This window comes from Spermophilus citellus, assembly GCF_964194105.1.
Source record: "Spermophilus citellus genome assembly, chromosome: 4".
In the NCBI taxonomy this organism is placed as follows: Eukaryota; Metazoa; Chordata; class Mammalia; order Rodentia; family Sciuridae; genus Spermophilus; species Spermophilus citellus.
Genome location: NC_138185.1, coordinates 33,956,501 through 33,978,661, shown reverse-complemented (window position 1 = coordinate 33,978,661; position 22,161 = coordinate 33,956,501). Strand labels below are relative to the sequence as shown.

Here is a 22,161-nt window from a genome sequence, read left to right as displayed (position 1 = left end):
CAGAATGACAAAAAAACCAACCAACCAAAGGTGGAGGGAAAAAAAAAACCTATTGCAACATGTTAGGCAAATTAAGAAATATTTGGAGTCAAGAATAAGGACCAAAGGTTGATCTCATCAGCGATTAAGTGAAAAAGGAAGAAAGTTTTATTCTGTTGTATAAAGAGTTTTCTTTTTCTTTTCTAATCCTCAAAATAGCTAACTCAAATTTTATGTTTGCGGTTTCATACAATGGTAAACGGTTCAAAGTGAAGGAAATAGATTATAATCAACAAAAGGGGACAATAAATAAAGCACTCATTTCAACTCCAGCCCTCATAGATGATTCATTGAAACCGCTGTTGTATAACATCCAAATAACAGCTCATTATGAGATTTATATGTTGGCATCCAGATTCTATGATGAGCTGTTTGAGTTTCAACAACCCTTAAATAAATGGCCTACTCTGAATATTAGCAAGGAATGCTCCTGATATAGGAAAAAAAATTAAAGTAAGTATATTTATATATAGTGTATATTCATATCTGTAAATATATGAACATATAGGGTGTGTTCAATAAAATAAAAGTGTGCAAAAGTCTTAAGTTAAAAAAAAGAAAAAGGCTAGAAGGAAATTCATCATTTGACCCAAATTCATCCCAGGACTCCCTTTTTCTCAAAACACATTTCTAGATATGAAGGATATGATCTGTTCTATCTTTTCCCTCCTCGCTGGCTGTTCCTTTTTTTTTTACGGTGGTAAAGTATACACAGCAGAAGATTTATAATTTTAAGTGTAAAGGTCAGTAGCATTAAGTAAATAAACACTGTAGTATGACCACTGTCACTATCCACATCTAGAATTTTTTCATCTTCTCAAACAGAAACTCTGTACCCATTAAACCATAATCCCGCATCCTCCCCTCCCATGGGCCTGACAACTATAATTTTACTTTCTCTGTACATTTGACTCTAGATACCTCATGCTGATAAATTTCTGGGTCTGGATTATTTCACTTAGAGTAATATTGTCAAGGTTTATTCATGTTGCAACATGTGTTAACATCTTATTTCTTTTTAAGGCTGAATAATATTCCATTTGAAGCATATACTACCTATTGCATATCCATTCATTCATTGATTGACATCAGTATAAAAGTAACCGAGTTTATACTTTCAATTCTTTAGGGTATGTACTATTCTCAATCTCTTTTGTTAGTTCTGCCTAAATTTCTTGAATGTTTCAGGGCTCAGACTTCAGACTGCCTTCCTCTATACCCACATTCCTTAGGAGATTTCACCCAAATATCAAATTTAAAACACTCAAAGTTATACCTACAGGGTCAACAACTACCCTGAATTTCAGATCTGATTTCTTACTGACATTATCAATTAGAAGTATGATACGCATCTCAAACCTTACCTATCCAAAACCTGCGTTTTTTTGTTTTTGTTTTTTTTTTCAATTCAAGTGTGTTCAGTTCTTCTTCTGTGTTAGGACATGGCAACGCAATTCTCCTAATTTCCCAAGTCAAATCACAAATAGTTATTCTTCAATCCTTTCTTTTTCTTTTACTTCCCATCCAACACACTGACCCTGCGTCTCCATCTTCAACACACATTCAGATTCGGTCATTTTTTTTTTTTTTTTTTTTTCACCAGCTCTGTAGCTACCATGTTGGTTACAAGTCACCATCCCCACTGCCCGGGATGTTTGCAACAGCCAGCTAGTTGGTTTCCCTGGCTTCTTCCTGTGTCTTCTATAGTATGCATTGAACACAGCCACCAGCAATGCTTTTCAGAAGCTCAGACCTTGTTATCCCCCCTCCTCAGAGCTTTCAGACGCCCCTCACTTCTATCAGAGGAGAACCCCGAGTCATCAGCAGAGTACGTGAGCCCTGACGCCCTTTATGGCACTGACCTCCTTGCTATTTATTCCTCAAACAAGCTCTGCATGCTCCCACCTCAGGGCCTCTGCTCTTGCTGTGCTCCCTGCCTGGAGTGCTCCTCCTGTGGTCATTAACCTAGTTCTCTCCCTTGCTAAATTCATGTCCCTACTCACATGACTGCATTGTATCAAGATAACTTATTCCTGTGGGACTCATTAAAAAAAAAGAGAGAGAGAGAGAGAAGAAGAAAACTAGTTTCACCATCATTTCGGGTCTATGGTCTCCTATCCTGCCCTACTTTTCTCAGTAGGTCTCATCTGTTACCTGTTTTCTCCACCCTTGGACCTATTCATATAGGGCTTTATGCTGTGGTGTACGTTGCTTTTCACCTCTCCATTCAGTGATGTCAGGTTGGTGACTTGAAATCTACCAAGGTGAAAAACAGTTACCTAGGAAAACTGGCAAACAAATGAGAGTCGTCTTTTCTTTCTTTCTTTTCTTTTTTTTTTTTTTAAGGACCAATATACCAGTACCATCATTCCTAAATTGAATGTTACACAAAGAGCAGAGTCATTTGTTCATTTATTTATTGCTGCTTTCCCTGTGCCTAGAACAGTGCCTGTCACAAATTGTCTCTCAATGACAATTTGGTCAAACCAGTAAAAAAAATGAAGTAATCTCTTTTTATATTGGGATTAGGAAAGCAAAGCTGAATCAATTTTTAAAATTTAATTTACTCTAATCTGCCTTCGGGGATTCTGATGATACTATATACCATCTAGAATTTAATTGGGACCTAGATACTTACAAGGAGTCATAATGAAATTAATATTACATATCTGAAATAAACTGCCCTTCACCCATAGAATGAAAAGGTCATCAAATAAGTATGCGAATCTGTGTCCTCAGAATACAAAAAAAAAAAACAGTTTGAAAGTAAAGTAAAATGTTAGAAATATTTCTCAAGGTTATTGCTGTATGCACATGTCAGCCACATGCGATTTTTATGCACTAAAGTTGGGGGATCATCCATAACAGTGAGCTTGTTCCCTATGGAGTCTGAAAGCACTTAGAATTGCATTCAAGACGCTATGTGCAATGTATGACATGTTTTTCTTCCTTTTTGTGTGCATAGCATCTTACTTTGGTTCGATTGTGACCTGATTTTATTTGCTTTGTTTTCGTTTTTTAGTTCATCTGATTTGCCATGACCAAGATAAGAAGTTTTAGGTCATTTCAACTTGTTCCACATCACTTTTAGAAGAGGAAGAGTTTTGGCTTGATTCACTTTCTGATTAAAAATTTGGAATCAAAAGGCTAACAGGAATTATACACCGAAAACCAGGCATGCAGCCTGTATTCTCATTTCACAGAGGACGAAATAAAGGACCAGGCAGAAAATACAACTTCTTTGAGCTCATTAATGGCAGAGGTGGTATCTGCACCTACATCTCCATTTTCCTAGTTCATCCACTTTTCAGTACACCTACAGAAAAGTACATCCTAAGAATGCAGAAGATGAAGAAATCATCTCTTTTCATTTGCATCTTTGAAGTCTTTCTCATTTGGCACACAGTAAAACAAATATATATGCTTTATATTGTAATCCAGAATATGGATTCATGACCATGAGCAAAGTTTCAGAAACCCAGTTACTCTGCACAAGATTTTTTTTTTTTATTCTAGTCAGGTCTGCTATATTTTATTAATGCTACACATGTGCTACTAAATTGTTGGGTCAAGAACTACTAATAGATGAGAAGGCACAGTGATAAACACTCTTTTAAAAAAGGAAGATCCCTTTGAAATGACAATCTAGGGAGCACAAGTGTATAGCACAGACAAGATGTATCTACCCCAGCACCTTGTCCTTACATGTACTACATAAACCTTGGAGGGTTGGAAGAAGACACCAAGAATGAAAATATAAATACATTTTAGATTTCAAAGGATTCAAATTTGTTTTCCTCTGGTTTTTACATTTGAATTTTGTTTTAATCTCCCAATGTCTCTCCAGTGAGAAATTTAAAAGCTAGCAACTTGAACGAAGGCTACATATAGAAAAGCAGATTTAGAATGCCATGCATTGTACCTAGAGTCAACATTTAAATTTATTAACAAGGCAGCGTGTGGAAGCCGTTTCCATTTCCTATAAATGTTATTTCAAATCACAGCAGGCATAGAAAACAGTTCATTTTCAAAGAGATGTTGGATTTTTATGTAATGAGATGCTGTGAAAAACAAAATAATATGAATACATAGATAAATATTTGCAGGGTGCCTGGGTATTTTGATACATGCTCCACAAATGTTTTTCCTTCCTTTGTGGTCTGGAAGCTTCTGAAGAAAGTCTTGCACTCAATCTGTCTTCCTGTTACACTGCCTGTTTGTCCTAAGTTTCCAAGATTTTCTCACTCTATATTGATATCTTTACACTTTTCATTTTTCACTGTAAGTTCTGCTGCTTTTGTTCCAACTATCTTAATGGTGTCTTATTTAGCCGTCCTCCTCCACCATGTCTTCTCTGACAAGGTGTTCTGCTGTAATCATTCTGGAAGGCTCTTGGACAGCTAATCTCTCTTCCAGCCCACACTCCATGGAACTGCTGTCAAGTCAGGAGCTACCAGGGGTGATTTGCAGGGAGCAATCACCAAGGGGTACCAGAGAATGAAAAGGGGGCCTCTTCCAGAACACTGGAAGCCAGACTTTCGAGGAAAAAATAAAAGGTGCCTAGACCCTAATGACATTAATTGAAGAGCTGAATGAGACTTTCCTGGAACCCACCACTTGCATTGAAATTTGCAACACTTTTCAAACATTTTAAATAAATTATGTTGTTATTTATCCAGTTTGAATTCAATTTGCCAACTTAAAGATTTCTATTCATTTATTCTGCAGTACTGGGGATCAAAGCGAGGAGCATTCTACCTCTAAGTTATAGCCCCAGCTCTTTTAACTTATATTTTTATTTGACTTAGGGTCTAAGTTGCCCAGGTGGATCTTGAATCTGTGATCCTCCTACCTCAGCATCCATGGGTTGAGGGATCAGATGTTATGCACCACTATGTGTGGCTGTCAAGTTAAAGAGTTTTAAACTAATATTCTTATAATCCTATGTATTGTCTATTAATGGATGTAGCTCCTTTCAGCCCCATAACATAAACTTTTCTAACTTGGGTGAATGAAACAAAAATCCACTTACTGCAAATCAAACCTGAAAACTTTAATGATAATAACAAAATAATGATGTGGGGATCAGAGGGGATAGTTCAGTGGTAGCGCACTTGCTTAGAAAGTATGAGGTCCTCCGCCCAGTCCCCAACACAGCAAAAGAAACAAATAAGAGAATGATCATATCAACAATAGTTGCTAGTACTGAGTTTTTAGTGAGTGGTTATTAAATACTACCATAATTTAAGTAGGGATGCTCAAATTTTGCTGCAAATTTGTTTTCTAAAATCCTGATATCCATTCCCCATCTGTATCAGTTAGATTAATGTGGTACTCTGGAAGTGGGAAACAGGCAACAGAAGCTTTTGAAGTTCCTCAGGTGATTCCATGAGCAATTAAATTTGAGAACTCCTGTGAGAGAGATTTGTTAATGAATTATTTCATTTGTTCCTTACAGCAATCATATAAAGAACTTATTATTATCATCATCATTGGACCTATGAGGAAGAAGTCTGATGCTCAGCAAAGCCACAAGGGTAATATTCAACAGAACCCGGCTCTGAAAATGTTAGAGTGAGGCTCTTAAACACCAGAAAGGAGGAGGTAAGGAAGAAAGCCATAGGCAGGTATAATGCACAGAGGAAGCACTTCCCCCTCCCCCGTCAAAGAAAGTGTTAACTGAAACACCAAAGCCAGGGTATTCTGGGTGTTAAAAGTCCATCATGGAGAGAAACATTTTAGGATCTAATAATGGGTCATCAGATTAGCAGAGCACAGGTGCTACTTCTGTTCATTTATCAACATTCAATAGACATTTATCAAACTGCATCCATAAATGAAACACTTAACTAATAAGCTAGCTGTGAACTGCAATAAGAGAGACAGATTCCAGCCTGGAACTCTCCATGTGCCAATACAATTGACTTTGACTCCTGATGCCTGAGACAAAGAAGGCTCTGATGTTCTTCAGACAACTGTCTTTAGCCAATGTTGATTCTGAAATCTCAAGTTAGGCTAATAAGCTTGCATTAGAAGACCAACTTCAGAGCTTTGTTATTGATACACTGTAGTTGTTGGAACTAACAGGCTTATATAAAAGTTGGCTGGCGTGTTGTTGGGAGAAGAGGAAAAGTATAGATTCTTTCTATGCTAAAAACTGTGAACAATTTTGAATCATCAACAAAGTATTAATTATGATAAGATCCATAGAATTGAAAGATCAAAGCCATTGAAATTCCCTATTACTAGGAGATGGATGCACATAATGAGCTAGTTTCACACTAAATACTTTTAGAAGCCTTCTGAAGGAAAACAGTTTTGATTTTTCTTTCTATAACTTTCATTTTTCACATTTTAAACTGAACCACTTTAACCCTTTCAGCTCCAAACCTTCATCTCTGCATTTGCTCTAAGGCATTTTTATATCTCTGAAGAGAGACATCACAGGAGTGATTTTTTATTTCCCCCTGCAACTTTGAAGCAATCAGTCATTCTGGATGTTAAAGAAACTAATTTTGGCTTTTAAGAGATAAGACAAAAGTTGTAGGAAAATTCTCAAAAAGAAAGTCATCATTTTTTTTTCAGGGCTGGGGATTGAATCCAGGACCTTGCACATGCTAGGCTAGGCAAGCATTCTACCACAGAGTTACATTCCAGTTCTTAAAAAAAACATTTTTATAAGTGCATTATAGTTATACATAATAGTGGGTTTCATTTTGACATATTCATATATGCATGGAATATAATTGGCTCTATTTCAGTCCCTTCCTATTTCCTCTCCTTCCTTCTCCAAGTTCTCCTTCATCTACTTTATGGTATTCCATATATATCTATCTGTGTGTATACACACACACACACAGATGTGTGTATATATATATATATATATATATATATATATATTCATATATTTATATGTATACACACATATATACACCTATACACACACACATATAAAAAAAGAATTTGCTATGATCTACACACACACACACACACACACACGGCATAATTTGGTCAATTTCATTCCACAATCCCTCCCTTTTCAGGTCATTCTTCCCTCCCTCTCAATCTCTGTCCTTGGCTTAACTGATCTCCCTAATATTTTCATGTGATTCTCTCCACATTTTTCCCCTTATTTTACTCTAACTTCCACATATGACAGAAAACATTTGATGCTTGATTTTCTGAATCTTACTTATTTCACTTAGTGACAGGTTCAGAAAGTGTTTAAGTTGCCCATGCTGACCTTGAACTTGCAATCCTCCAATAGCTGAAATTAAAGGTCTGCACCACCACAACCATATGGAAATCTCTAGCTTTCTATCAAATAGACAGAGAGGCACTGGGCTCCTAAATGGAAACTGTACTTCTATTTTTGCTAATACTCTTTCTGCTAAAATGAAGTATTCAAAAGCACTAAGTTTTAAATATGATAAAGAATAGTTTTTGACTTTGGTGGTGAGTCAACACATCCTGCTACTATTCCTTACCAAATAATCTAAGTTTAAAAAAAAAACATATATTTTCTTCATCCAACAGTTTAAAATAATCTTCCAAATATAAATGAACTGAAAACACTTCCTTGATTATTTCTCAGCAAGTTTTTCATGCCAAAACAAATGTCATCCCACACAACTGATCCCAAAGTATGCTGGTCTTCTCCAGTAACATTTTCTGAATTAAGAATTTACATCTTTTTGGTCTCATGGGTGGAATTATTTCAATTGTAGAATTTTCTAGTTATGTAGAATTTACATTCATCACATCTAAATGTTATAAGTTTCAATGATATTTTTAAAAACTATTTCAAGCACACATTAACCACTTAGAATTAACCAGTACAGGTTAAGTATCCATTGTCTGAAATGATTGGGAAACACAGGGTTTCAGAATTTTTTTTTTCAGATTTTTGAATATTTGCATATACATAATAAGGACCCTTGGGTATGAGACCCAAATTTAAACACAAAATTCATCTGTGTTTCAAATACAGCTTACACACAACCTGAAAGTAGTTTTATACAATATTTTTAGTGCACCCAAATTTTGACTGTGATCCGTTATCACATGAGGTCAGGTGTGGAATTTTCTACTTATGGCATGGACCACATTGGTGCTCCAGAGATTGCAGATTTTCATATTTAGATTTATTATTTCCAATTTCAGATTTTCTGATTACGAATGCTTAACCTGTAACTTTGGCATTGTTATATTTTTTCCTCAAATAAAAATAAAGTCCTGGGCTTGAAGCAAGCCCCAAGGTTGCACTGCCCATATGTTCATTCATATTTTAATGAAAGTGGAAGTGCTTAGGACACACTGGCTGTTGTGTCTTGCATTATCTACAACAGAGAAACTTTTAATTGGGGAAATTAATTGATATCATGACACAGATAAATAAGGCCACAGCTGGTACATGAACAATGCTCCAATTCCTACCTTGGGAGCTTTGGCATGCTTCCCACACCTGGCATCCTTGACAAGGCTGAGATCTAACAGCTCCGTCTCCTGGAAGGCAAAAATATGAAATTGTTAAGCAACCACACAGATATTTTCTCTTTGTTTTATGTCATTGACATCCCTTTAAAAAAATAATATTATCTTGAGACCTGCCTGAACATTTCTCTGCAGTTAGGCTATTTTCCCCTCTTTTATCACTTCTCAGCTGAAATAGGATGGAAACAAAAAGATGGCTAACTGCTAACTGTTCAGTTTAACATATATTGTAACACATCTGGAAAGCCTAAAGTGCATGGTTTGAGTCCCCAATTTATTCTCCAAGCCATTCCTAAATCATGAGGAGTCAGTCCTTTTTGTTCCACTGTTGAAAATAATCCTGGGAGTCACAGAATACAGGTAAAGACACAAGGAAATGTGCAGGGATGGAGGATTAGGGAGGAGGATGGAAGCTCACGGGTATTACTACTAGCTCATCCAGCCAAGGTAAAGATATGGATCTGCCTCCTGCAACCCCAGCATTTTGTACATAAACCTCATGACCCTATATTTTTCTTTTGTGGGCTGCATCTTGCGATACTCATGGTCTTCAGACACTTATAGAACATTGCAGGGAAAGGGAATAGAGAGAAGAAGATCAAGAGGCACACAGGAGTAAAGAAGAACAACACCCCAGGCACAGTGACGGTGTGAGAGGGGATTCACATGGGGGACATTCAGTATTCCATTTGGGTGGAGTGTTGAACATGCGAAGAGAAGTCATGCAGATGATGTCAGGGGGTTGGAAACCCTGAAAGTTCAGCTAAGGACACTGAGCCATGAGGTTTGTGACATACATGTCATAAAGTTATACAATGGACTCTGCCACTAGCCAGACAGGACTGGGGTGCCATGAATAGACTTGTCTTAAAGAGATTCCAGATGTCCAACCTATGTCATATTTCAGTGGCTAACTGACAGGCCCTCAGGACAGGAATGTCTGACTTCTCCTAGACTGCAAGAAGATCCCCAAGTGCCTGCCCACTGGTGTTCCCAGGCAGCTTTTTCAAGAAGCTACCACCAATTCCAAAACAAGTCTGGTGAAAAATGGTCTGATAATTTTCCTAAGGCTGCAATGCTATAGGGGTCAAATCACAGGTAGAGTGCCTACCCTGAAATGCCAACCCACACAATAGGTCTAACAGAACACTTCTGAGGAATACAGGAAGCTGTCAAACATTGGGTCTCTTCTGGTGCTCACCCCGATTTTGAAAGGTTTCTTTTCCCCCATTTTAGAGGATTCCATAGCCCAATTCACACTGTGTATGGCCCTGTGGAAGTCTTCCCAAGCCCTGTGGTATGACAGGTGGGAACCAGGTAAGAACCTTGCAGGATAGATGTAAAGTACTACTGTTTTCTCCAAGGCCATTTCATCCACTATATTGAAGGTACCTGATCAGTGTTAGATAACAACAGTATCAACCTGGAATTCCATGCTTCCCCTAGGCAAATGCCTTATAAAGCTCTTTATGGAGACAGGATGGGAAAACTAGCCTTGAGGAAGTTGAGCATCTGGCCCAAGTTTCTTCACCTCCACAGCAACAACAACCAATCCATATGCTGGAAGAGGGGAAACAGGAAGGGAACTGACCTGATTCAGTTTAATCTAAAAGGTGGAACTGAGTGGAAATCTAGGAGATAAGATGAAGAGAAGAGAGATGAGAAAGGCAGTATGGTGTAGAATGGAACAGAAGTACAGGGAGGAATCAAAAACAGTGATGGGATTTCTATCTTCCTCACTGGGACTTGCATTTTGGAGACATTGGTCTAAGAAGTTTATCTAAGTAGAAATGGCAGTCTTTAAGTCACTCAAGCATTATGAATTAGGTGTCAACAATGTGTCAGGCTATAGTACTAAGGATTAAGTGACAAAATGCAAAGATAAAATCTTTGAAAATGCATAGACATAGGCTATAGAAGGCTATGGCATCCTTTCAGCCAATCCACAGGATAAGATCCTTCAGGAGTTTGTCAGTCTTATAAATTTGCATGGGGGAGAGGGTAGGTGCAAATGCACAGAGCAAGGAGCTATGTACAGAAAACCCTGGCCCCCTTGGGATGTACACTAGGGATCACCTTCAGATTTAGTGGACTTTATGTGACTGTCCCATTTATCATAAAGCAATGGTATTTGTGTTTGGTTCTATTCAAGGAAGTTCCTCCCAGCTGAACAAACTATAGACTGAATTGTTACTTGTTTGATAATATACACAAAGCCCAAATTGAGTTCACAAAGAACCTACATCGCAGCAAGCATCATTAGATAGACTTTTATATTACCGATAATGAACACTGTTTTCTACTTTCAGCTCCAAGGAAGCATTCCATTCCCAAGCCACCAAGGGTAGTTAATGCCATCTACCCTAGGGATTCATTCTGACACCAGAGGACTACGAAATTTCTCTCACCCGTGTGTAAAATTGCATGTACAGGAAAACCACTGCAGGGCATCATCGATGTGGGTAATGTGGCATGGGAAAGACCCAGGTGGAAAAGCTCTTCATGGACTCATTCGGCGAGAAAGTGATTATTAAAATAGTATCTCTCCCTTCTATTAACATGCAACAGCCACCCCTCTGAGGTTTAACTACATCTTTTTCTCTCCTCCCCTAAGAGGAAAATGAAGAACTCAATGCACAGGACCACAACAATGTTATTTGTGTCACTAAAACTTTATTTAGGTTAATTTTCTTTCCTTAATAGTTTTAACTACCCACTCTCATTATTATAAAATGGTGAAATGGTCCCTTTCTCAGTTCATTTAAGAGTTACTGCTTTCTAGCTTTGCAAAATTCACTACTACTTTGCTCATTTCTTTTTTTAATTGATTTTTTAAAAATAAATGACAGCAGAATGCATTACAATTCTTGTTACACAAATAGAGCACAATTTTTCATATCTCTGATTGTATATAAAGTATGTTCACACCAATCCGTGTCTTCATACATGTACTTTGGATAATGATGTCCATCTCCCAACCCTATTTTGCTCCTTTCTTAAGAGCAGGGATCACCTGATATACAAACAGGAAACATAAGCATAAGTAAGGGCCCTGAAATTTTTTTTTTTTATTTTTATGGATTGTAGAAAATTTTTATTCAAGTGTGAAAACAGTTTAGGAAATTGTTCCTTACCCAAAACCTCATGATTGATTCCAAAAATTGTTTCCCATGGACTCTGACATTGTTGTTGTGGAGAAAGGTGACTCATGGACCCGTCTGACACATCTTCATAGTTGCAGAGAAATTGGCCCATTGTTAGACAACCATAATCTTCCCCAGCAAGAATTATGGCACAATTATCTGACATTTTAGTGTCTTTCTATCCTTCATCCAAGAAAAAACCGTGGGAAAAATACATATATATTTTTTATTGCTCCAAAAATCATGTCAAATATTTATTGGGGGTAATTCTCTAGTTATCACCACTAGTTTCAAACCCTGGTTGTATGGGTAAATCTTATTAGTGTCATACTTGTTGAAGAGATCCATCTGACTTGGGAAGGGCCCTGAAATTAATTGTCATGTCTTCAGCCAATCATTTTCCCACACTAAGCATCAATTGTATTAAGGGCCCTGAAATTAATTGTCATGTCTTCAGCCAATCATTTTCCCACACTAAGCATCAATTGTATCATCAACTAAATGAGGATGATAACACCTTCCAAAGCAGTGGCTATTAAAATGTAGTCTTCTGGAAGGGTTGCTACAACATAGATTAGCTGGATATTTCTCATCAGAGTTTTGGTTCAGTAAGTGTGCAGCAGACTTGAGAATCTCTATCTCTAATAAACTTCCAGTAATGCTGATGCTGTTTGTCCAAGGACCACACTTTGAGAAGTACTGATAGATACACACTCGTAGGCTGTTGCTATAAGGCTTTTAGGTTAACGTGATTGACAACACTATACAGTATTTATACATTATGTGAAGAATCTGTAACTGTCATTTCTTTCTACAGGGAACTGTCAAAAATATTACATCTATTGCATGTAAAAGTGTGCCTGATCTTGAACAATCTAGGCCTGGATTTAACTGAAGAAAAATGCCATCAACTTCTATTTAAAAATTTTTCTTTGTAGTAAATATTATTCTCTACAAGTCTTTAAGTGTTAAGAAATTCAAGCAATCATTGAAATTGTTTTATGTTGGCAGGAACTACTACTTATAGTTTGTACTATTATTCATAACACTAAAAATGTCTTTAAAAAGTTGAAGGAGAAATTTGGTTTTCTTTAACCTCTAAGCCCATCCAACAGCCAAAAAGGGATCTGAGTACACAGTCATGTGACTTGCTTGGAGAGTAAAGGAAAAATGCAGTAAGAGACCCTTTTATTTCAGGCTCACAATGACACCTGCAAAAATTGGAAATCATACTTCCAGGATCCCTAATGCATTTACTGGACGATTGTGCTTTCTCCCTTTGTAAGAATGGATAAAAGTAAATTAACAGTGATCAAAGGTTTTTGAGGATTGTGTGTCATTTTTAAATTTTGAATGAATGATGACAAAACTGATCCTTGCAAGCTAAGGGAAAACTGAATGGTCTCTGATGTTTACCATTCAGCAGAAACATTTCAATCCATCAGCCTCAAACCTACTGTGAGGTAGATGAGCCATGAAATCCACTGCAAACTCAGGAAAGAATACAATTTAAAACCCAACTCTTTCCAGAATACAAATTTCTGTGCATTGTTACCAAATTCCATTAGTCACCCAATATAATAACGTGCTTCAAGTTCACACAATATATAATCACAGCAGCAATTACAGTCATGAGCTTTTCACACAGAAGATATTAATGGTTGGGTGTGTGTGGTGTGGTGTGTGTGATTATGTATACCTCTACATGTGGTGTATTCATTAAGTTGTTCAACCTCGATTTACCACAAGTGGAATACATTGATATATTTTTGACTGCCAAATATCCGTACAAAGCACAAGTTAAAAACCCTATTTTAGAGCCCTTTAATGAAGGGGTTTTAATTTTAAAAGAAGCAGATGGACTTAAACTAAATGCTTTGTTCCTTTATTCTGTTTTTGAGGAGGTACAAAATCTAAGCAGTATAGCCCTTTTAAAAAAAAATCTCTGCTTTGTCTTCCACCTGGTCTCCTGTTTCCTTTGTTCCCTATGCATTTTTTTTTTTTTACTTTTATCCACAACCTATGATGAAGTCTCAGCATAAGTAACACCAATGGAAATGAGATGCAACAGTCATCAATACAACATAGCAGAGAACAAAAAATAGGTGACACATCTGGATCTCTTTTATTTAAACATGCTTAAGTTAATATAATGCAAATTTCTTAAAGCTAGGAGGCAGAAAAATCTAAGTTCTTGCTTGGCATTATCACTTGTCATCAATGCAATATTAAGCAAATTACTGCAGATGTTTGTGTTCGCCTGGTATCCTTATCTGTCAAACAAAGATGCAGATGCCAGCAACATCTTCCTTATTGAGCTGCTGCTTAATCAACTGAGATATTGAACTAAGATCTCCATTCAGCTTGCAGGGAACAATGCATTCACACGAATCCTTATGCTTGCAACATTTCCCATCCCAAGTGAAAGGAAAAGATCCTACTGGAAATGGCAAAAGCTGGCAGATAAAGCATCTAGAAGAAAAATGTCGAATACAAATGAACAAAATAAAAAGTGTTTGAAAACCTAGTACTGGAAAGATATTTCTTAAAAACTTGAAATCTAAATAAGAGAAGCACCTTTCAGTGAAAAATGATTTCACTTTTATGTTTTCAATTAAATACAAAATTAGATCAACATTTGGCATGGAAAGAAAGCACAAGATAGGTCATGTGTTATGGGTTGTACTGTACAGTATCTTGACATAGGGTCTTTGGACTTGTTTGTGAATCTCTTGACAAAATGAACTTGCTTTTTCATCTCCATTGGTACAATGCTTAACATGAAGTCCAGCACAGAGGGTATATTCTGTCCTGGTTTACAGAAAGAAAGACACCCTACTGAGGACAGTATTTTCTGCCTTTGGCTCTAGGAAGAACATAATCTAAAAAACATCAGTCAATTCCACCTTTACTCAGAAAACCAACTAGATATCTACTGTTACAAGCAACCTAGGACATATAAAGTTGGCCAACACATCTTGTACTTATCAGATTCTCATATTCTCTTAAATTTAATAGAAAAAATGAATATAGAGGGTGTGGGGGGTTCCAATGCTTTTGTATATTATCTTCCTTTTACTTGTGTCTGAAATGTATCTCTGGACCTATTTCAAAATTCATTATCCTGATGGCATTGGTAAGTACATGACAAGTGTGGCAGAAAATGTGGAGGGTATTTGTCATTTTTCTTTTCTTTCTTCCTTCATTTTGCCCTCATGTTTCCTACAAATATAAGAAACTCAGCAAGGTCCAGAGTTTTTGCATTCTTCAAGTGTCAAGATCAATATCCAAGATGAAACTGGACTGAAAAACCAGGCAGTATTTCTGAATGCATTTTTTTAATTCACAGAGGCATCTCAGCCAGGTACAAATTTTATGAGTCAACTGGGTGGAAAACAGAAATCAGAAAAGACAGTGAGGCTTAGAGAAATAGAAGGCAACTATACTGAAAATTCAGATAACATCTAAAAGCCAGATGTGGTTTGTGGAAAACTTAAGGGCCTAAAAAACCTCACTATTCTATTTTTTAATGAATTTTTACTGAGCACCTATAATATAGCAGACACTAAGTTAAGAAATGGGGATATAATGATGAGTAAAAAGAAACCCAATAAGGGGACTCACAGAATAGACAAATTGCAATTTGGAGATGGCTTCAGCAAGTGTCAAATTATAAAAGGGCAAGTACTTAGAGTTGGGTACCAGGTTCTGCAGCAGTAACCCTAGGCAAAGAGATCTCTCTGAGAAAGTCATGACAGAGTTGATTCATGAAAGAAGCAGTAAAAGGGGCAGAAGTACTCAGGAAGAGAAAAGAATCTTGTGTGAAGGCCCTGGGGAAAAAAAAAGAAACAGGATACTGTAACAAAGAACAGCATGCTAGAGTAGACAGTCTGACTGATATCTAGCCATATAGGGCATTATGGCCAATTTAAGGATTTTTGCATGTATTCGACAATCAATCAACGTTGTTGTAGTATTTTGAGCAGGAGGTTGGCATGACCAGATCTTCAATCAAATTTTGACATCAGAATATATACAGGTTTCCCACAGTATCCATGTGAGTTTGGTTCCAGGAACCCTATGGATTACAATCAAACTTTGACATCAGAGTATATATAGGTTTCCCACAGTATCCATGTGAGTTTGGTTCCAGGAACCCAATGGATTACAAAGCCTATGGATACTCAAGTCCCTTATGTAAATAGCACAGTATTTGCATGCAACCTTTGCACATCTTTTCACATACTGCAAGTCATCTCTAGTTTAATTAAAACACATAATATAATTTAAATGTTATGTAAACAGGTGCTATATTGTATTGTCTATGGAATAATGGCAAGAAAAAAGTGATGTACCTGTTCAGTATGGAAACAATCCCTTTCCTTACTAATATTTTTGATCTGCAGTTTTCTGAATCTGAGAATACAGAACTCAGGGTAAGAAGATGTGATGTAGTTACAAAGTTAAATGGCTAATACTTAGTGGCATTTTAGATATCTGGAGTGAAAAAGGATGAACTGTAAGGATGCAGAAAGGAAGCAGTCTAGGAGGTAGAAGGTAAACCAGATGATTCTTATGCCATGCTTCCATCCCTCCTTTATATTGTTCTTTTCAGGTGTTTTGTTCAAGTGACAAAAACATGACTGTCACAGAAACTGGTAAAAAGAAGTGATGTAAGTGCTGTGATTAACCAGACCATGTGGTTTGTGGGAAGAGTTTGGAAATGTTTGGGGATGCATGCTAGAAATGCCTTAGAGTGTTTTAAACAGAGTGTAATGGGTGATTCCAGTGGTAGCTCAGACCATAATGCTGACAGGAATATGGACAGTAAAGACTGTGCTCATGAGGTTTCAGAAGGGAATGAGGACTCTATCAGAAATTTGACTATTGACATTCATGTTACATTCTGGCAAAGAAGTTGTCTGCATTTTCCCCATGTCCTGAGACATTGTGTGAGGTTGAATTTATTAATCTGGTGAAGGGAATTTCAAGGCAACACAGCATTCAGGCATTGGCATGGGTATTACTGACAACTTTTAGCCAATTTTACTGTAATAATCAGGAAAAAAAGTGGAGAGAATAGATTTGAAAATTTTGCAGTTTAGCAAGAAAAGTGCAGGTCAAGGAAGTTGTTGTAGAGATTATTGTCATTAAAGAGAAGTTTAGCAGGAGGATCACAAGTTCAAAGACAGCCTATTCAACATAGCAAGGCACCAAGAAACACATCAAGACCCTGTCTCTCAACAAAACATTAAAAGGAAAAAAAGATCTCAAGATTTGACTCAGCGATTAAGCTGCCTGGGTTTAATCCTTAGAGGTGGAGGAGGAAGAGGAGGAGGAGGAGGAGGAGGAGAATTTGTTGAGTACTATGCATAGAGAAAATAGGAAAGGTATCTTGAGACCATCTCAGGAATTTGCAAGAGCACACCCTTTGCAGCCTTAGAAATGTACAAGTAAAAATTATTTTAAGAGAACTTGGGGACACCCTGCTCACCCAGGGGAGCCTAGAAAGTTGGTTCCCCAGGATTTGTTTCACCATGTTCAGCTCCCCAGGTACAGAGGTCACTGAAACTCTGCTCCAAAGGGATCCAACTCCTGTTCAAGCTGGTGGCAGACTTTGGCATCATCCATGTGGTTCTGGTTCTGCAGGAAAGTAGGATGCTGGAGTTGAGAAGTTATGGAGACCTTCCTACAAGATTTCAAAGGAAGTCTTGGGAGGTCATGAAAAGTGTACCAGGGTCAGAATCCCTGCAGGAAGCCTCTGAGAAGGAAATGCATAAAGGCTTGAGAAGGAGAGGAGAGCTCTGTGATTCAAAGATGCCAGTGAGGTGGGATTTCTGCTAAGGAAATCTACTGGTTATGAACAGAGCCAGTCTAAGAGAGTGACCATGTGGGTTGAAACCAGCAAGAGGTGGAGCTTCACAAGACTTTTGAGGATCAACTCTTGCCACTATGTGCACAGGATGCCAGGAGTTAAAGAACCTAATATTTAGATAACTGGGCTTTGGTCTTAATTTGGTCCCATTCCTTCTTTCTATGCCTGTTTCTCCCCATTGGAATATAAAAGTTTATTCTGTATCATTGTATATTGGATAGATTTAACCTTCTTTTGGTCTCACAGGGGTTCACAACAAAGAATTTGCCTTAAGTCACAAAAGAAACTGAATTTGGACTTTTGGGAAATGCTGGAACTGTTAATTCTATGGGAAATCTTAAAAATAAACTAAATGCGTCTTTCATTGTGAGGTGGATATGATCTTTTGGGGCTCAGGGGCAGGATGGTACATTTTAGATGTAAAGTATCCTCCAAAAGCTCCTGTAATAATTTTCAGAAATGAAATGATTAGATGATGAGAAATGTAACCTCTTCAGTGGATTACCCAATTTGATGGGTTAATAACTTGAAAGGACTATTGTACTGGGTGGTATTTGTAGGCAGTGGGGTGTGGCTGGAGGAAGTATATCCTCCCTCTCTCAGCTTCCTGGCTACCATTTCTCTGCCATGCCTTCCCATCATGATGTTCTGCCTCACCTCAGGCCCAGATCAATGCAGTTGGCTAATCATGGACTGAACCTCTGAAACCATGATTCCAAAATAAACTTTTCCCCCTTCAAAAATTGTCAGGTATTTTAATCACAGTGATGAAAACCTACAAACACACTTACCTGTACTGGGCAGAATTCTAACATGGCCAAGATTCTTCCTGCCCTAGTGTATCTGTACCTCTGTGTAATCCTCTCCCTTTGAACATAAACAGGATCTGCAACTTGTTTCCAACTAACATCATATGGCAGAGGTGATGGGCTATCGGTCCTATGATTATGTTAGGTAATATGGCAAGTGGGAAATGATTTTGCAGGTGACATTAAGATTTCCTATCCAATGACTTTAGGTTAACCAAAAGAGATACATCCTGAGTAAGTCTTTGTGAAAAGGACCTAGAAGTAGCAAAGACTCTAATCTGATGGATTTATAGTATGCTATTTAAGAAAAGGAAGGCCTGAGCCTTCCGTGGTATATGCCTATCATCTCAGTAACTTTTGTGGCTGAGGCAGAAAGATCACAAGTTCATAGCCAATCTCAGCAACACAGTGAGGCCCTAGGCAACCCTGTCTCAATATTAAAAAAAAAAAAAGCTGAATATATCTTTCAGTAGTAAAGCACCCTTGGATTCAATACTCACTACCAAAAACAAACAAACAAACAAACAAAAATTAAAAAAAGAAAAGAAGGTCTGTATGTGACAAGAGTCTCAGCCCTAGAATTCATGGAATTGAATTCCAGCAAGGACCTGAAACCTCTCAGAAACTAGAATACCAGGTAAGCACACAATCCCAAAGATAATTTCATTGCAAATTTAAGAAACCCTAAGAAGATGAGACCATAACCCTCTGAAACTGTAACATAATAAATGTTCACTGTTTTAAGCCACCAACTTTGTAGTAATTTGTATTTAAGCAATAGTTGACTAATACACTACTTCCATTATTTTTAAGTTCTAATGCATTTAATTAAGAAAGGAATGTGGATGAATTTACATATCTTGAGAACCTACCAAGCACACAAATGACTGCAATGCCATCACCATTATTGACTACACCCAGCTAGAAACAATTACAATAACAGAACACAAGCCTTATAAAGCTGAAAGGGATCACAAATGAAGAAACCAAGTCCCAGAGCAAATATTTCAATTGCCCAAGATCACTGAGATGGGGTTCAGGTCAAAAAAAAAGAATCCATATATCTGCAAATTAATTTTTTTCCTAAATTATTTTTCAATACTGATAATGCACCATGAGTATTGAGCAACTCAAAGGAAAAGAAAACCCATTTCAGTCTTTGTTAATGGACAAAAAATAAAATAATAAATAATAAGAATGCAGCACTACATTTCAGAGGCTATGTCGGCACAAGCAATGTGAAATATAACAGCACTTATTTACGAAGTGTGTTCTTTGTAAATTAGCAGGTGGGATAATTTAAACCCACATTGTTCAATGGCCAAATTTTCTCCTTATTTCTTTTTCTAGCAACCTGAGGAATTTTTATATACTCATATATGTTAAATGCAGCAAAACATAAACTATATCCTCAGTACCAAAACTTTAATAAGACATAAAATTAATAAAACCTTATCATTTATAGGCTAAAGGGATGCATCTATGACTCTGAGAGGGAAAACTGCCATAGATGCTTCATATATTCTGGAACACATTATATTAAAAAATATATTTTGGCTCATTGGCCCATTTATTGATTGAGTTATTTGTTTATTTTTTTGGATTAAGATTTTAGAGTTCTCTATATATATCCTGGAGATTAGTGCTCTATCTGATGTGCGTATAGTAAAAATTTCCTCCCATTCTGTAGGCTCTCTATTTATTTCTTTTGCTAAGAAAAATCATTTTAGTTTGAATCCATTTATTTATGAATTCTTGATTTTATTTCCTGAGCTATGGGAGTTTTATTAAGAAAGTTGGAAAAGCAGTATGGATATTTTTTGGAAATCTTGAAATGGAACCACCATTTGACTCAGCTATCCCACTCCTTGGTTTATACCCAAAGGGCTTAAAAAATAATACAGTGACACAGCCACATCAATGTTTATAGCAGCATGATTCATAATAGCTAAATTGTAGAACCAACCTAGATGTCCTTCAGTAGATGAATGGATAAAGAAATGTGGCATATATACACAATAGAATATTATTCAGCACTAAAAAAGAATAAAATCATGGCATTTTCAGTAAATGAATGCTGATCCACAATGTGGGTGGGGGAGCATGGGAGGAATGGAGAAACTTTAGATAGAGAAAGGGGAGGGAGGGGAAAGGAGGAGACATGGGGGTAGGAAAGATGATGGAATGAGATGGATATCATAACCTTAAGTACAGTAATGAAGACACGAATGGTGTGACTCTACTTTGTGTACAGAGACAAGAAACATTGTGCTCTATGCGTGTACTATGAATGGAAACGCATTCTACTGTCACATATAACATATTAGAATACATAAATAAACTAGAAAAATAAAATAAAAAATATATTTTGGCAACTTTTCAAAATGATGAATGTAAGCCAGGTGACATTTAACATGATAGTAATTATGTCACTTTTACATTTTTGGTTGACATTATAAAAAAACTGAGGGGAAAAAACTCCGTAATCACTGTGGAATATCTACATGTATTCTAAAGTTGGATAAAATCAGGAATATATTAGATCTTTGTGAACAGTATATTTTATTTTACTAATTCTAATTTATTACCTACCATGTCATGGAGGGATTCACATTTTGGAGGACAGATGACACCATATTTTTTAAGGACTAGAGTTTTGAAATGATCTCAACTATGATAAGATCCATTCTCACAATTTTCTATTACTGTCTGTGCTAAGCAAAAGTCCTCATTTTAGACTAATCAGATTAACTAGAAATAGCATCCATCATTTTGCAAATAGTTTCATAAGTACTAAAAACCATCTTCATGAATATTTTGGGTGAGCAAAGAATCTAATTTCCATAAAAGGTCTTTTGAAAAGAAATATGGGGGCTGGGGATGTGGCTCAACTGGTAGCGCGCTCGCCTGGAGTGCGTGCGGCCCAGGTTCAATCCTCAGCACCACATACCAACAAAGATGTTGTGTCCGCCAAGAACTAAAAAATAAATATTAAAAATAAAATTCTCTCTCTCTCTCTCTCTCTCTCTCTCTCTCTCTCTCTCTCTCTCTCTCTTTAAAAAAAAAAGAAAGAAAAGAAAAGAAATATGGAAGTGATATAGATTCATCAGGAAAACAAAGCTGTTTCCACTTGAAAAGGCCAGATGATTTAATTGTAGCCAGATTGTCCCTTTGAGTCATCTAAGATACTATCTCTGGTCTATACCTATTTCACTATGGCTGAACAGGCAGTCAAGTGTTTTCATCTGCCAGAGCAAGCTGCTCCTATTCCAACAGTCCTACCTTAATATAATATTTGGACATACTACTTTACTGCTTTGAGGACTTGAATTCCCTTATTTCTCCAGTGGTTCTCAGGATGTGGCCCCTTGCCAATGACATCAATATCACTTGAAACATGAGAAAAACGCAAATCCTCTGTTGCTACCCTAGATCCATTGATTCAAAACATTTGGGGTAGGGCTCACACATCTGCTTTTTTCAAAAAAAATAACCTTCAGTGTGATTCAGATGGAACCTCTGCCCTAGATCGTAAATGAAGATGAAGCTGCCTACAAAGAAGATTCATTAACCAGGGGTAGGAGTTATTAGACATGGGGATAGTCGTGTAGGCCACCTAGATCCATTTACAAAATAACTGCATCAGAGTTCTATGAACAACGAGAGAACTACTAATCAATTTGTTCAAGAAAGGTCTTCTTTAGACCAGTAGGTTTATCCGAAGCACCAATACTAATTAAAGCAGGAATTTCTAAATTGGGCCCTTGGAGTCCAAGCAGAATCAAGGAGAAGTTCTAAGCAA

The 22,161-nt window shown here is 37.0% G+C and overlaps 1 protein-coding gene across 6 annotated transcripts in view; it reads right to left on the bottom strand.

The window, feature by feature from the left end:
• Positions 1 to 22,161, bottom strand: part of PLCB1 (phospholipase C beta 1) — a 718,158-nt gene that overhangs the window by 470,809 nt on the left and 225,188 nt on the right. For all 6 annotated transcript variants that reach the window (XM_081292670.1, XM_081292671.1, XM_081292672.1 and 3 more), the window contains exon 3: positions 8,476 to 8,544. In XM_081292670.1, coding sequence (XP_081148796.1) covers positions 8,476 to 8,544 — 69 coding nt within the window. The remainder of the gene's footprint in view (positions 1 to 8,475; positions 8,545 to 22,161) is intronic.